At 33.3% G+C, this 17,477-nt stretch overlaps 1 protein-coding gene across 1 annotated transcript in view; it reads left to right on the top strand.

The window, feature by feature from the left end:
- Positions 1 to 16,394, top strand: part of MEOX2 (mesenchyme homeobox 2) — a 65,833-nt gene extending 49,439 nt beyond the window's left edge. Inside the window, exons 2-3 of the mRNA XM_007463783.1 lie at positions 717 to 889; positions 14,967 to 16,394. Coding sequence (XP_007463845.1) covers positions 717 to 889; positions 14,967 to 15,191 — 398 coding nt within the window. The 3' untranslated portion in view covers positions 15,192 to 16,394. The remainder of the gene's footprint in view (positions 1 to 716; positions 890 to 14,966) is intronic.
- Positions 16,395 to 17,477: the final 1,083 nt, after the last annotated feature.

A 17,477-nucleotide genomic window follows, 5' to 3' on the forward strand; every position in this document is an offset into this window, starting at 1 on the left:
GTAGGGAAAAAAACATTTAAAACTGTTCATATTTTGAGTTAAATGAACAGAATTGTATTTATAGATTCCACATTGCACTAAGTATTACTCAAAATAAAAGGAGAGCATTGCTATTGCCTTCAAGGAGACTGCACTTAAATTGAAATTAAAAAACCAATAAATACACACACACACACACACACACACACACACACACACACACACACATATGCTTACTCTGAGCTTGAACTGACTTTTATGGTCCAGTTGCTAGATATTTGAATTGCTCAGATAGTCACATACTGAGTCACCACTGTTTCTTAGGATCACTCTGTTTAGTCATACTTAGACCTCAAGAATTTATGTTGAAAAACTTATTAGAAGAAATTTTATATCTGAATAGTTTCAGATATAAAATTGTTTTCTAGAGGGGCTTTGTTTTATCTTGTTATTATAACAGCATGTTAAGAGCAGTTAAGTTTTTTGTTCCTATTTCAAAAGAAGAAAACTAGACACTTCCCCAATTATGTTGTGAGTCACTTGGGGGCACACTGGGAAAAAAAGAAATTTATCTCACCGTGTTGAGATAAGTCTTACTGTCTTTGGTCTCTCTCTATTTTTACTATGTCTAACGCTACCTGGAAAAGTAGTTACTCAGTAAATGTTTCTGGTATGAAGTATATGATTGAACATGCTTAAATGAATGAACTAAATCTAATTCTCTCTTTTATTTTCAGACTCCCAGGAAGGAAATTACAAGTCAGAAGTCAATAGCAAACCCAGGAAGGAAAGGACAGCTTTTACCAAAGAGCAAATCAGAGAACTTGAAGCAGAATTTGCCCATCACAATTATCTGACCAGACTGAGGCGATATGAGATAGCAGTGAATCTGGATCTCACTGAAAGACAGGTATCATCGGTTATTGAGATTATATGATATTTTTAATTGCTTTGGGTCAACAGTCTTCTCCCGCCATTTTTGAAATATCTAGCTCTGTGGTTCTTAAATATCATTGGGAAGACAGATTTTCTCTTTCATGATGAAGTTTTTGCCCAGCAAAATGACAAATTTAAGAAAGAATAAGATAGCCATGTTATATAGAAAACTGCATTTATTCAGTTTAAGGAATCATCCTTTGTTCTGTGATTGTACCTTTCTTATATTTTTTTATTTTAAAATATTATTTCTTTTATATAATGACAGCATATGGAGAGGAATTTTATTTGCTTATATTTTAAAATCTCCTTATTTTGCATAATAGTTGACAGTCCCATGTTAGTTTCCTCTATTGCTCAGGATAGGGTTTATGTTGCACATTAACCCCCAAACCTCAGTGACATAAGAAAAAATTCATTGTTTGTTCACTCTCCATACTAACTTTACAAGTCCAGCACTCCAAATAATCACTCAGGGACCCAATCTGACCCTCTGGCATCCTGACATGTGGTGTCCTTGGTAACCACAGGAGGTAAGAAAGAGTTGGAGGTTCATGCATTGACCTTTAAATGTTTTCACCTGGAAATGACCCATGTCACTTCCATTTACACTCTAATGTCCGGAAATAGTCAATGGTACCACTTAAATTCAAGGGAGCTGGGAAATTATGGGAGCAAGGCTACATAGATCATTGGTAAACATTTCTACCCCATTACTTCAAATATTTTTGAAATTGTATTGGTCTCAGAAATTCAAAATTCTGGTACCCACTCATTTAGAGAACACTTGGAAATTATTAGTGACCTGTGGACACCAGTTAATAAGACCTAAATAATATTTTTAATTAATTACTTTTTAGGCCCTTTCTTGTATTTTAATTGAATGGCAAATGATTTACTCCAGTAGTGTTCCCAGAGCACTCCTTATATGGATTCTGATTTTCCCTAAGAGAATCTACCCTACTGATGGTTAATAGTTGCTAATCTTTAGGAAAACATTCCTGAAAGGCAAATGCAAACATCTTTATGGACAGTGCAGTTTTGATTGGCACTCTTAGGAGTAGAGTCTCATTTCCTCTTCCACTGTACGCACCTCCTCCAGGGATCCCACTGGAAGCAAAGAAATATCAACATGGTGTGGACAGATGAATACTGTCTTAGGAGAGCAAGTTATTTTATCCAACTTCTTCAATTATCTGCTTTCCTTCTGTTAATTTCTGTATTTCAGGTTTTAGTAGGATAATTCTGGGTAGTGAAAATATACAGAGGAACACTTTTATGTGGTTTTATTTATAGGCAGTTTATATTTTATTAAATATTACGACTAGTACCGAAGTTATGGAGCACAACATTTTCATTCCCTTGAACTTCACATACAAAGTTCTCTCCATAAGTATACAACATTTGGCATGCTGGAAAGCAGGATCCAAAATCTACATTGTCAGACCTCTGTTTATTTGCTTTTATTTTTTTTTTAACTGGAAACAGAAAAAAAGAAGGAGGGTGGAATTATACATTAATGTTTTTGTATAGAGACAGTGAATTCTAGGAAATGAAATATATTTTAAATGATACATAAAGGAAATAAGAAACTAGGGTTTGCTTGTAATCTACAGAAATATGGGATGCATTACTGTGTTTAGTCTAGAGAAAAGTCAAGATCTGTGCTTTCTTTTCTGGGAATGTCCTATGGTTACCTGTCATTATCTGATCATAGAGCAGAGGTCTCACTTTGGGCTAAAAATAATGTCTTTTTAGGAGAAATTCTGTAAATCTGGTTTGGGAATTTTGAAGGTATTTTGGGTATTTCTTCTTTTTTCTAACTGACTTGCCATTCTTGGAAAAGAATCAGAAGCCATTATGTGAAAAACTTATGTACATATATATACATACCCACACACACACTATATACACGCACATGCACAATTTTAATCTTTGTTTTTTAAAAAGGGTCCCTTTAAAATTTGTATCACTTAGCCTTTGCTGTGTAACAAGCCACTCAAAAGTCTTAATGGCTTTAAATAATAAGCAACATTTAATTTGCTCAAAATTTTGAGGATCAAAGATTTTGACTGGGCTCAATTGGCCTACTTCTGGCCTTACCTAGAGCCCTCATGGAACTGTAGTCAGCTGGTGGGTAACTAAGAATTGCTTGGTGTAGGCAGCCTCACCTGGGACATCTTGTCCCTGTTGCATATGTGGTTTCATCTTCTAATAGGCTCCCTGGGATTCACAAATGGTGGTAGAATCATTCCCAGGAGTATTTAGAGGAAAAACGCCAATGTACAAGGGTTTTCAGAGCCTCTGCTTGCATCATATTTACTAATGTCCCATTTTCTAAATTGAATCATATGACCAAGTTCGGTGTCATTGGAAGAGAGGACCGCCTATGGGAGTAGACACATGGAAGGAAGGCAAAATATTTTGGAGGTCATTAGGGAAACAATCTAACTATAGCCCCATAAAGGGAAAAAATAACAACAACAAACACTAAGAGTTAATTAGGTTTTCAAAGAATTGAAAATTTGGTATTGTGTAGAAGAGTTTTTTTATCCTATAAATCTCTATGAATGGTTTTGCAAATTAATAAGAAAATATGATGGATGCATGTGGAATCTAAATTCCCAGTCAAAATTATGTCTTTAGTCTTTGTTAGTCAGAAAAAAAATTGTTATGAGAAAAATCTGAACAAAAATCCTAGATTTGCCAATTGGAATTGGGTATTCTTAGGCAAGTAACAATCTCCCCAAGGCATAAAATGGAAATTAAAACTACCTTCTCTTTCTTCTACTCAGGTTTATATGTCACAATGAATGTGAAAGAAATTTTAGCATAAACTGTAAAACAAATCTATCACCCAGAGGGGGGGAATACTTCTTTGCTATACAAGGCATAGTGAGTTAATCCTTTTGTAACACAAATATTTGTTGAGCTAAATGATAGAAATAAAATCTTGTTAAAATAAGCTGGACAAGTCTGGTAGAACTCATGGAAGAAGCAAAAATTGAACAAGTGTTCACTATTGTGATGAGTGTTGAATATCAAAAGAGAGGAATGACAGGGTCATCTGAGAGAATGTTTCTGGTTATGCCAAATGTTCATGTCTTTTTCCTCTACTTCTGTGCACATTTAATATCTTAAGAATCTGAAGGCTTTTATTCTGGGCTGAATTTTACTATGCTAAATTCATCAGAAAAATATTGGATGCTATCAATTTTGCTATTCTTAAAGGTCTGAAAGCATATTCCTCCAAGATGCCAGAGTGCTCATCCCAGTGAGATATTTTCAGTTTATTTTCTCATGGTTGGGCTTTTAAAATTATAAACATAGAGTTATAAACTGCACCCTTTGCATTCATCTTCTTTTAATTGAGATACAGCTATTCCTTACTTTGATTTTGCATTAATGTCATACACACTTACCTATGTAATCTATATCTTGACATATGAAATCTTAAATAACTCCCCTTTTATAGGATTTCCACATGTAAAGTATCCTAATTATAGATGTACAATTTTTCAGTTCCATTCTGCTGCAAGATTTTTTCCATACTTTAAAATAACATGAGATTTATTAAAGTAACTTAAATGTATACACCAAAGAATATTATATCTAACTCTATTTTGTTCAGTGTTTTCCTTAACTTTAATAGAATGTTTAATCTCCTAAAAAATTTTTTTATTGATTTTTTTAAAAGCCTGTCAAGATTCAAATATAGAAAAAGAACTTGTATGTTCTAATAATGTAAAGGGAAAAAACAACAAATATTGAATCATTTCCATTAATAGCAGAATTGTTTCACAAAATAACTTTCTCCTAAATGAAAACTTACTTTATAACCAGAAACAGTTTTTAGATGTAATTTTATTTAGAAAATTTACATAATTGCCTATAAAATATGTATATGTATAATTGATATGTTATTTGTAGATACTGCTCCCTTGTTTATATCACCCAATCAATATACTTGCCACAATGCTCTGATGGGCCACATACATGTGATTATAAATATTTGCAATAATGATTAGGTTTCCTTTTAGAGAAAAGTAAGGTACACTAAATCCTTAAATATCACTCGGGACTCAAATTTTCAAATCTGAAGAATAGTTCTGAAATCTCCAAAGAAATAGGACTTTTATGTTTGTGTCTCCCATAATGCAGTGCCTATACAGGTAGGGGAATTCTGTAATCCCCTTTGAACTCCATCGGGCCAAAGAGGAAGAAGAAAGAAGGAGAAAAAGAGGCTTATCCTGCAAAAGAATTCCATGTTAGCACTTAGGTGTTAAAGAAAATTGTTTTATGTTAAATAAAAATGGATACACTGGAACAAAGTTGAGCTTTAAATATTTCAATTATATAGTGGTTTTCTGTGGAAAAGTTACCACTCTAGTAACCTTCCAGTTTCTAATTTACAGCCTTAAGTGTACAACATATTCTCATATACCCTTCTCAGTCAACATCTAATAATCCTCAGTTGGCAGACCCACTTGGAATACTTTGAAGAGCCAGTCAGTCTAAAGACCCTCCTGTCCCAAGATTTTTTTAAAGTTTGACAAGCTTATTCTGCTTTTTCATCCATCCAGATACACTTGGAAAAAGCTCATGCCAAATTTTTAATGTCTCACAATGGGAAGAAGAGGGAAGGCAGCTGCATAAAACTACAGGAGTGACAAAATGAACATATTTATAGAGTTAAGGCTGCCAAATATAGAAAGAATGGGAGATCCTTCCTTTTCACAAAATCATTTCACAGAGCTAATCAAAGGTGCAATGTTGCAGATTTGTAAGCTAAGATTACCAGGATAAACAGCCTGAATTCATGATAACTCTGCCAAGATAAATGGAAAATCCCACCTAGTTGGATCATATTACATTAGTGGGAATGAGAGGGATTATGTTTTGTTTGTTACTATAAATCATTAAATGGCTCAATGCCAAGTATTTTCCAAATAGACGTCCATTTTTTGGATGACTGTGAAGGAGAATTTTTCCTGTGCCAAATAAACAGTGGTTTTGTGTTTTACTCAGAATTTTGCGCAACCCCTCCCCTTTGCAGGTTTATTTCTATACATTTCTATGAATACTTTCAGTTACTTAGGTAATAAATTATGTCTCCAAGATCAGACATATTGTCTATTCAAGGTAATCCAAGAATACCTGTGTAGCCAGTGATTTCAGATATTTCCTCATTTCTTTAGAGTAGTATTTAACAGTCACATAGAGTAACGGTTAGATATTTCTTTTGCTTAAATCATGGTGTACCTGCTAATTTGAGAGATTAAATATGATTTGACTCTGATGGGAAAAATGGGGTAGAATAGGGTGGACAGTTTGATGGTGGAATATACAATGGAATCTTAGTTCAAAATAAAAAGAGATATTTCCTGAATAATGCTGTTTGTTTGTTTTTTTAAAGAAATGCATATCGACAATGTGTGGTGAGCTCTAAAAGCTACATTCAGAACTGCCTTAGGTTCCACAAAACAAAGGCTATGATGTAAAATTTAAGAATATCAATAATAAAGCAAAATCTATAAAGAGAAGATTAACAATTCCACCCTCTCCTAAATTAATTTTCAGAGATATTAGCTGTATAAAGTAGAAGGCTGAGAAATAAACAATTGAACCCTAACCATTTACCAATGTAAATACCCAAGTTTGAAATAATATAGAAAAAAATCAGAAAAATAAGACTCCACCCTTATTGAACCAGCCTTGAGAGTATGTAAAGAATCTATTTTTTAAAACGTTCTTAGGTAGATGAATAGAGAGATAGACGTAGAGATATACAGATACATCGCTATCTACCTATATGTATATACACACACATATAAATTGAGCCTTAATTTTAGGTATTTCCTCAATAAGGAAACAAATAATTAACTTATATTTAATCAATAAATCGACAGTAACATTCTGAAACATATGCGTGGCAACACAGATGATCATTGAAAGTGTAATGTTAAAGAAAAAATCTGTAATGAAAGATTACTCCTTTTCCACAGTATCCTTGCAATCATATAAGGTTTTTTCATGTAATTTAAAATGAATTCTAAAACTAAGAAGCTTCTGGAAATTTTGAGAAGCTGGTTCAAGTTTTATGTTGACATCTTCAACTTTAAAGAGATGTTCTGTTATCTAAAAATGTATATAGAACATTGCATATGTTCTATGACAACTATAAAATAGTAAATACAGATCTAATAATGGACAATTTCTAGAGAATTTGGCTATAAAAGACTTTCTACCAATTAACTCCCTATTTCCATGACTCATGAAAACCTGAGATGTATTTAACTTAGGATGGATTTTAACTTCATTTCTCTTTATCACTTCTAATTCTTATGCTGAACAGTTTTTTTTCAATTTTTTGAAATTTTCCCAGTTATTGAAATTACTGAATACTTTTGTGGTCAGTGTACATTCATATGATAGTAATAATTGCCATTATAAGTTCTTAGAATAATTTTGGAGACAGTCCCAAAATCTAATAAGTGTAGTGAAGGTTCACATGTATTCTGATATTGAAATTAGTTGTCAAGAAATAATCAGAATATTTAATTAGATTGAATCATAAGAATTGCCAATATTCTACTGCTCTTATAAGAATGGTGAGTTTCTGTGTTTCAGTCAAATATTTACATTTGATAGATTTCACTTAATTAGACAGTGGCTAGGATAAAGTTCATTTCTTAAAATTGTATATACTGATTGTGATATATTGCTAACTATTGTTAAACATTATCCCAGAGATTAGGCAAGATGTTGTGAGCAAAGGTCATCATTCTAGTTGATCTTAGTAGTTTAAACAAGATAAGTACCAGCTGTGGGTCAGAATACACAATTTCCATATATTCAAGAATTGCTATTCAGGAATTTGTTAACACAGTAATGGAGAAAAATGCCTAATTTAGTTTTGATATTTCCACTCAGCTTTGCTGAAGTCATTTACTCATGATATACTGAGCTAAACAGTATTTCACTTAGAATAACTAAAAGGTGTATCTTTTTTAATCTTGTATAGAAATAGTGTAGTGAATTTTCACTGTAAATTAATATTAATAAAGTAGGTCATTTGAATTGAATTTCATCAGGTATGACAAAAGAGGTATAATTGTTAGCATTTACTACTACTATGACATTTCTAAAGGGTCAAATTTAAAAGTGGTCAGTCCTCTGAGAATTTTGCTCATCATGTGAATGACGTCATGTGAACTCTGGCTGCATTTTTGTTAAGGAGAATATAATACATATGATTGGGTTGTAATAGTACCCATTGCTTTACCATTTATTATGGAGAATTTCATTTGTTGCCTAGAAAATAGTTTATTTCTTGTTCAACATGTTATTTGCCCACGGCTGCCAATGGCTGATGCGTATTCAGTTTGTTCAAAGACACGTGAAATAGTAAATGTTTTATGACTACATTTTTTTTTTAGTGAGCCTGGTTCTCAAGCATTCTAAGTACAAAAAGAAAAAAAGAGACTTTGAAACGGAAAATTATAGAGGCCGGAAAATTATTTCCTGGTCTTAAACATTGTGTTACAATAGAGGAGAAAGGTGAGTGGCAGCCCTCTACGCAGGGATTCAGGCTTTAGTCACGGAATATGTCCTAACCCCTTTCACCCCCCAACACACACACACAGACACACACACACACACACACACACACACACACACACACACACACACACACACACACCACGTCCCAACCCCATGTTGCACTGCTATAGAAACAGCAGTCAACCGGTAGCTCCCACGTGCTTCTTGGAAATAGCCGAGGAATTCCTTCTCTTAATCAGATATAAATCTATTCAGACAGGAAGAGTAAAGAAGCTTTCTTTTCCCCCATTTTTCATCCTTACCTTATAGAGCATTCTTGGTTCTAATTCTTCAGTTTAACCACTGACTTTGCCACTGAATTACTTGGATAAGTCTTACTGGGATCCATTTATTGATACAGTAGGTTTACTAGATCAGCCACCATGATCAAATTTAATCACACCTGTGGTAAAATTATATTCATACAATCACTCCTTTGCATGTTTTCACATGTTAAAGACGTGAATAAATATTTGTTAGTGTTTACAGTATTTCAAGTGTTCATATACAAATAGAAACAGTTGAAATAGTAAATCTACAAACTCCAGATATTTAGAGACATCTAGATATGTCACTGAAATACTTCGTTTTCATCCAGATGTTACGTGTTATGATTGTTTTTTCAAAAGACAGACATTTATGGTAGTCTATAAATATGGGTTATAGCATTATATAGATTCTACTTTCTATCAACCAGTTTGCCTCTGGCCATTTTAGAAAATTGTATGACAATACAGCTACATATTTCATTTGTGTTCTCCTGATATATTGTGAACCCTCAAGGACAGGTGTTATGAACTTATACATAGAAGGCCATATGTGAATGACTAAATAAATTAAAGAGCTAAAACGAATGTTTAGCAAATAGTAACAATGATTCTCAGTTACAGTATTTTTATTAAAGAGAAAAATTAGATTTCTAGATTCTGAAATGTCATTTAAACAAATTAGCTACAGTAAGATTCTCTTAGCTGCTTTCTTCAGTAACGAGAGTCAAGATGTGAAAAAATGTTTTCCTATTTATTTAAATAGTAGTTTGATTAGCCAGGCAATGTGAATACTAAATACTTGTAAACTAGGGGATTAAAAAGTGAGGCTTCATAATAATCAGATGTTCTGAAAAGTAAGGTGTATAACTGAGCACTTTAAATATTTACTACTAATCCTGCAGGCTATTATTTCCTTTGTTATTTTTTTATTTTGAAGATTTTGTTGAAAAATATTACCTTCATGCAGAAATATTAAGAGCCTATAAGTTCGGTTCATATTGCTTTGGTTTCATGAACAATGGTATTTTTTCATTACTCAGATTCTTGTGGGAGAAAGAATTTATTTTTATCTGAGTTTTTAATTATACTGTGTAACAAAACATACTTAATATGGAATCTCGCCCTAGATCCAATCTTAAAAAAAGGAAATACTAAAAACAAACAAACAAACTCGTTAACCAGCATTTCCAGAGAAATTGCCGATAGGAGATAAATTGAGTTTAAGCCCAAATAAAATAATAAAAGTTCACAAAATTTATATATCATACTCCAAGATGGACAGATTTGTTTTAGTTGTATGCAAAATATTTGATGATCCAATTTCCAAGCACCTAAGGTACTAACCTAGGTTACTAGAACAAAAAATTCAGAGACACACAGCATGCCAGTAACAACAAGAGCATGAGGTTCCCATAGGAAAGAAATCATTTGCTATAATAATTATGTGGCAGCAAAACAGTGTGGGACATTGAATGTAGGGGTAGAGTTCATGCCATCTCATGGACCATTGGCGAACCTCTTATTAGGGGATTAGCAATGACACCAACTACAACAACAAACAGTTTAAGGATATTCTGTAAAAGATGAAGCTAATCTTTACTCACCTCAGTGTATGCCAAAGGCCTCATACACAGTCAGTAAACTGCCCTTGAGGGCAGGAACTATTTCTTATTTATTTGTACACATTCCTCAATCTAACCCCTCTTACCTGTTACTAAACATTCAGTAATATTGAGTGTATGAATGAATGACTAGAGATTCCAAGTCACCAAGGAAACACAAGATTAGTTTTACTCTACTTAGTTTATAAGTGCAGATTATTATATGAAACACACTTGCAAATTTTAATCACAATAATTTGCATATTTTAAAAACTGTCAAGCATTTGAATGATTATTCTTTAGCTATCTTACAAAAGTATTTTTTCAATCCAGCCAATGAAGCTGGATTATTAAGTGATAATAAATTAAACTATAAAGTTTCTTTATTTATAAAACCATGGAGTTTTTATTCTAATGGCAATATTGACATAATCCGGAATTACTTTTATAGATTTGTTTTTAGTACTGTGATGGTTGTAGAAAAACATATGCTTTTCCCCAAAATCTTCCTCTCCTTATTTCAATTCATCCCAATATTTTATAGTATATTTGAAAATACAACTGGACACACTGACTTTTGAAGTTCTGTACTCTTCCTTCCCATTTTTATATGGTGTACTCATCATGCATCTGTTTCTGTGTTTTGTTCCATTACTAAATTCATGGAGTTCCTGTATCAAATATGTAGCTTGAACTAAGAAAATACCTCAAGTTATTTCAAGAAATACCTCAAGAAAATACCTAAAGGTATTAGAATTATTAGATTTATTATATAATCATCAAATGCTTTCACATATACATGCATATACCTATATATCCATATATATATATATTGATACATAGCTACTATTGAAAACTCTGAAGTCTTTCATTTGTCTGTTTAAGAAAATGAAATGGCAAAATTTCACCTGGTAGACATAGGAAACAACACAAAATAACCTGTACTGTTTCTAAAATCAATACCATATTCTTACATTTTTCTCATTTAGAATTGCACATAACAGGTTTTATACTGGTATTATAGAATTAATGCACCCCTCCTCCCAGAAAAGGAAATAAGTATAGATTTAAAGAAATCTATTCCTCCCATTTTCTGCCAAGATTATTTTGGCTGGATATTTCACTCTTTGGTGACAATGATGATGATGTGTTTCTTCCATCTGGAATTGTCCATGGAGAAAATGTCCCTATGGAGAATCTTGAAAGGCTCATTATTCCAATATTACAAATATGAAAATTGAGGCAGAGAGAAGTATAATTTTCTCAAATTCACACAGAAACTCAGAAGTGAAGCCAGGAGTAGAGCCCAACTCATGTGGAAAAGATCTAATGAAACATGCAATGTCGAACTTGCAAAGGTAATTAAATTGAGTAGTATAATTACCAAAATTACAGTACAGGAAAATAGTGTCGTATTTACAAACCTAATTATATTGAGTAGGAGAATTACCTGAATGATAGTAATCATATGGATGGAGTTCACATACTTTATATTCTTTACTTTTCTAAACTGAAGGCTTAAAAAGCAGGAGTTTGAAATATAACAGGAACAAAACCAAAAAAAAAAAAAAAATCAATTTGGAGCCAAACAAACCGCCAGGTTTAAATTCTGGCACCACATTTTCCCATCTGTGTACTCTTAGGCAAGTCACTTAACCTTTGAGTCTCAACTGCCTCATCTATAAAATAGGAATCATATAGAAAAAATTTTGAGTATTTGAAAAATGCATATATAGCACCTATCAGTATAGGGGCTTAGCCCTAAGTAGATATGTGATTAAAAATCACAGCTTGTCATTTGGCTATTAAGTAATGATACAAGAACACCAATCAGCTTGTTTTTAATCAGTCTATTTTACTACATATTCTGCGTTTCTAAGCAATCTTTTCCTACATTTTCTTATTTTTGATTGTTAAATGGATTAATATATGTATGGATAATGTATGATACAAGATTTTAATTATGGCCTGATAGAACAATGAAAATCCAGAGTTGAGAAATGACTTGGTTTAAATATTTTTTGGTGCCAGCAGCTGAGAAAACTGTACAAATTTTGATGGAGTATTGTGATTTGAAGACTACTAAAATAAGTACATCTTTAGAAATGTAATATGTTTCTCTTTACTTTCTCTTTAGCACTCTGCATTTACAGAAATTGAGATTGTTTCTAAAATGAAAATGGAGAATATTCAAAATATTCCTGGAGTAGAATAAAACAGGACTATCTCTGCCAGATATAAAGACTTACTATGAAATTATAATAATTAAGACTGCGGTTTTGTCAAAAGGATATAACAAATGAGTGCATCAATAAAGCTATGTGTAAATGGAAACTTGATGTATGACAAAGTTGAAAACAATAATTTCTGGGAAAAGGGTGGACTATTCGTTAAATGGTCTTGGAATAACTTATTATACAAGTGGAATAAAGTAAATTTAGAAATTTTCTTTGCAGTATATACTAAAATCAGTACGTCATGGATTGAGCACTCCAGTTTGAAATGCAAACCTTAAAACTTTTAGAAGACAAAGCAGAATATCTTAATGGTCTCAGAAGAAAGAAGATTTTTAGAGACGACATGAAAAAGATAGCCATAAGAGAAACAATTGATAACTTTGAATATAATAAATTTTAGAGTTTCTGATCATCAAAAGATACTCTAAGGAAAGGAAATGGACACACTATAAACTGAGAGACTATAGTAACAGCCATATAACCACAAAGCATTAAATTAGCATTCAGAACATATTTTAAGAGTCCATAAGGAATGAAATTAAATCCAAAAACAACTCAGTGCAACCCAAAGATGTGAAGGCATTTCACAAAAGAAGAGATACAAATGGGCCATAAACACTTAAAGATGCTGTACTTCATAGTAATCAGGAAATGCAAACTAAGAACATGGTGCGATAACATTTATAGTCATTATATTGGAAAACACCTGACTGATAACTCCAAATATTGACAAAGATGTGGACTGATAAGAGCTCTTACACCCCGGACTGTGGGGGGTTAAATTGATGAAGCTTTGGAAAATATTTTTTCTGTATTATCGTGTTAAATTCAACATTCATACACCCTGTGTATGATGGCAACTCCTGGATGTATACTCAGAGAAGTTCTATCACGTGTTTATCACAACACAAATGCAAGAATATTTATAACAGCATCATTTATAATGGAAAAAAACAAGTTGTTCAAGTGTCCATGAACAGGAAAATGGGTACACTGTGATATATTCACACAATGAAATTGTATACAGTCATGAAAAATGAATGAATGCGGTCCCTTGAATCAACATGGATAAGGCAAGAAGGCTATAGTTAAAAACATTCCATTTCGATAAATCTAAAAGACAGGCGAAATTAAACAGTACTCTTTAGGGTCACATGTAGTGAAAAAAGCTGTTGTCTCTGTTTATTTCTTTGTTTCAAATAAGGGCTTGGGGATGATAAACACAAAATTCAGGCTTGTGGTAACTTTGAGTGGGGTAGACAGAGAAATGCAATGTAAAAGGAATAGTTAGCCTAATAAGAATATACAGTGATGAGAAGTGCAGCAGGAAAGGAAGTGAGTTCCTCCTAAACAAGAAAATGAAATGATGCCATTATTATTATGGTTGTGGTCATGGATGGTCATTTAATGCATGTCTCTACAAAGCTGATGAGGCTAACATAATATACAATCTCAGTATTAGCAATTAACAAGTATCAGTGAAAATTTTGGATCTCAATCTTGTTTTGAGGAAATCATTGGAATCACATATATGTAAAGTAAAATAAAAGTACTAAGGGCAGAAAAAAAAGCATAGTTCAAAAGAAGATGGATTCACTCTGAGGTGGAATGGTCAAGTAAAGCTTTGGGAATGCAGCCGTGGACGGCAGCGGCACAGAATGACCTTCCAGATGTAGCTTCATCAGTAGCTCCCTGAGCACTTTTTTTTTTTTTTTTTTTTTTTTTTTTTTTTTTTTTGTAGTTTGGGCATAGCATAGAAAGACAAAGGTCAAGTGCGGAGTACAGGCTCCGGACGCGCAGGCTCAGCCGTGGCTTATAGGCCCGGCCGCTCCGCGGCATGTGGAAATCTTCCCGGACCGGGGCACGAACCCGTGTCCCCTGCATTGACAGGCGGACTCTCAACCACTGCGCCATCAGGGAAGCCCTCCCTGAGCCTTTCTAAAATGGGTTCAGGATTGACAGCCCGGGGCGTGAGGAGGGCTGTTGTTTGACCCAGACAATTATTAAATGTTAGTTCTAATTCACAGAAACTCTTTATAAAGCTAAATACCTTTGAACCACCTAAAATGATAGAGTACTTTCCCATCTATTTTTTATACTTTATGTCATAAAATGTGAAATATAGTACTTGGTACCTTCTGAAAGTTTTAAAATTATTCTCATGGACATGGGACATGATTAAATTCAATGTTGATTTATTTTCATATTCTCTCTTTCATAGTGTGTTTGTATAAGCCTTTGAAAAGCTATTTTTTTTCACTGATGACCAAAAAGGAAGAAAAAAATGGTCCATTTAACTTTCTTTCGTGCTTTCTTTTGTTTGCTCCCTTTCTTCGTTAAAGGTGAAAGTCTGGTTCCAGAACAGGCGAATGAAGTGGAAGAGAGTAAAAGGAGGACAGCAAGGAGCTGCTGCTCGAGAAAAGGAACTGGTGAATGTGAAAAAAGGAACACTTCTCCCTTCAGAGCTTTCGGGAATCGGTGCAGCCACTCTCCAACAAACAGGGGACTCTCTAGCGAATGAAGACAGCCACGACAGTGACCACAGCTCAGAGCATGCACACTTATGATATCCACGGAGGGGATCAGCTCCATTCTCAGGAAAGAAATGTTGTGATGGCAAGCCTTCTTCAAACATCGTTTACACAGAGAGATGACTAGGACCGTGATTTTTAATATTATCAAGTTCAGGCATCTCGAGTCTGTTTCTCATGATATACAGAGGGTTTACACTAAGTGCCACTTATTAAAGATTCTTCTACAGTGAAGATGGAGGTGAAGGTGAACTTGCTTTGAATGTTGCAGATGTGTTGGTCGTGTGTATGACAGTGAGCAGCTTTGTGTTTGCTTTTGCTTGCACTGAAAATTAAATTGCTATCAAGAGCAAACTATGAGACATGTGCATTGAAGGTGCCTCCAGAGTGAAGATGCAGAAGGTGAATTTGCTCTGAACATTCCAGATGTCCGAGGTCATGTGTGTGACAGTGGGCAGGTATTTGCTCTTGCTTGCACTGACAGTTACACTACTATCAAGAATAAACCATGAGACATTTTATCCTGAACAGCCACAGTGCCTGAAATCACTCTTAAGTGGATTAAAAAATGTATTTTAACTCTGTATATATTACCCTTAAGTCATTTTACTGTCTTCACTAAGTTTAGCAATGCATTCGTATTAGCTGATGAAAATAGGCACTCACGATGACAGCCAGAGCCAGCTTCTTGTCTTTTTATACATTTTGTCATCCCAGAAACAATCAGCACATGCTTACTTGTGTTTGAGTAGAGAAAAATACATTAGAGTCTGATAGGACATATTCTTGTACCACAGACAAAACAAATCTTATGTTGCATTTTCTATCAACTGCTGCTAATACATTATTATAAAACTTACCTAGCTCCTCAATTCTTCCTATCTTATAGCTTGGAAAAAAAATTTAGGATCATAGGCAAATCAGTTACTTGCAGAAAGAGCTTTGTATGACAGACATTGTCTGATTTTATTTCTATAAAATGTTAGCTGTTGTGAATATGATTTAATTAACAAGAAAAAGGGTTCCCCCCTGATTGGCCATGGTGTTAGACATGGTGTTAGACAAGTTGCAAAACAAAATTGATTCCTCAAGTTGGTAGAAGGTAAAATTCTGAATGTTTTCAAATTAAATTCAGTAAAAACACATTATTTTTTCATATATGATGTATTCATGCAGAACAACAATCTTTGTATTTTGTAAAAAAAATGTTTAATAAAATAAATGATCCTTTGTAAATAATTTTGGTCTCCCTACAGTGATTTCCTAAATGTTTACAGGTTTTCATGATAATGCTGAAGTGCCAGTTCATCTGCACTTGTGTAAATCCAGATGATCATAATTAGTGAATCATCTACTTTTTTTTTTTATTTCTGAACTTTTTTATTACTGAAAAAAATCCTTGGGTAATAAAAAAGCATCTGAGAATAGGCATGTGGTAAGCCATTTCCCTGATTTGAAGAATATGCCAAATAGATTTCTTCGTATGTTTTATGAAATCAAAGACAAAAGTAGGAGAAAAAGTAATATTATTCACCACAATGTGAGCAACAACACAGTCATACGTTTTTAAGCTTATGTATAAATAGAGATGAATTATCCAATGATTGTTTCTAAGTAAAAATATCCAGAGTTGTTGATGTGAAAATAAGCTAATCAGAATTCTTAGTCCTAGTGGACATTACCACTATAAGAAGTCAAGCATTATGTTAACTTAATGTACTTTGTATCATGCATGATCGCACATACATTGGATATCTACATCCTACTTAATAACTTTATAACACTGTTTTTCTTGTGTCCCATATTTTAACCAAAAATATTTTGAAATATCCAGCAGTTCCCCCATCCCCTAATTAATTAGAAATAAAAATAAAGAACACTAATCCGTAAAAATTTCCAAAAATCTCATTATTGGATTTCATTTGCTTTAGAATAGTGAGACTGACAAAAAAATAGATTTGGTTAATTTTAATTTGCTTAGTCTAGCATGATATATACAGAGTATTCAAGAAATAGAATAATTAGATTGTTCATATCACATTTCTCCCTTTGTGTAATAAATTTTATCACGGCAGTTAGCAATATTTCTAAATTAACTTTTGGGGGGAGGCAATTCAGATTAACATTTTCCAGGCATAAAACAGACACTCTTCTATCAATTACTTGAATGAATACAAAGTATATTTGTACTGATGACATCTACTTGGGTGGAATGACTTTTCTTACTTTGGATTTAAATTCAAAACATCTTGACAGAGAAGTGGGAAGATAAAAAATACAATTGAGTTCTATAGGGACAAAGTGGAGAATATTTCATTTCAG

Source organism: Lipotes vexillifer, unplaced genomic scaffold (assembly GCF_000442215.2).
Source record: "Lipotes vexillifer unplaced genomic scaffold, Lipotes_vexillifer_v1.1 scaffold489, whole genome shotgun sequence".
NCBI lineage: Eukaryota > Metazoa > Chordata > Mammalia > Artiodactyla > Lipotidae > Lipotes > Lipotes vexillifer.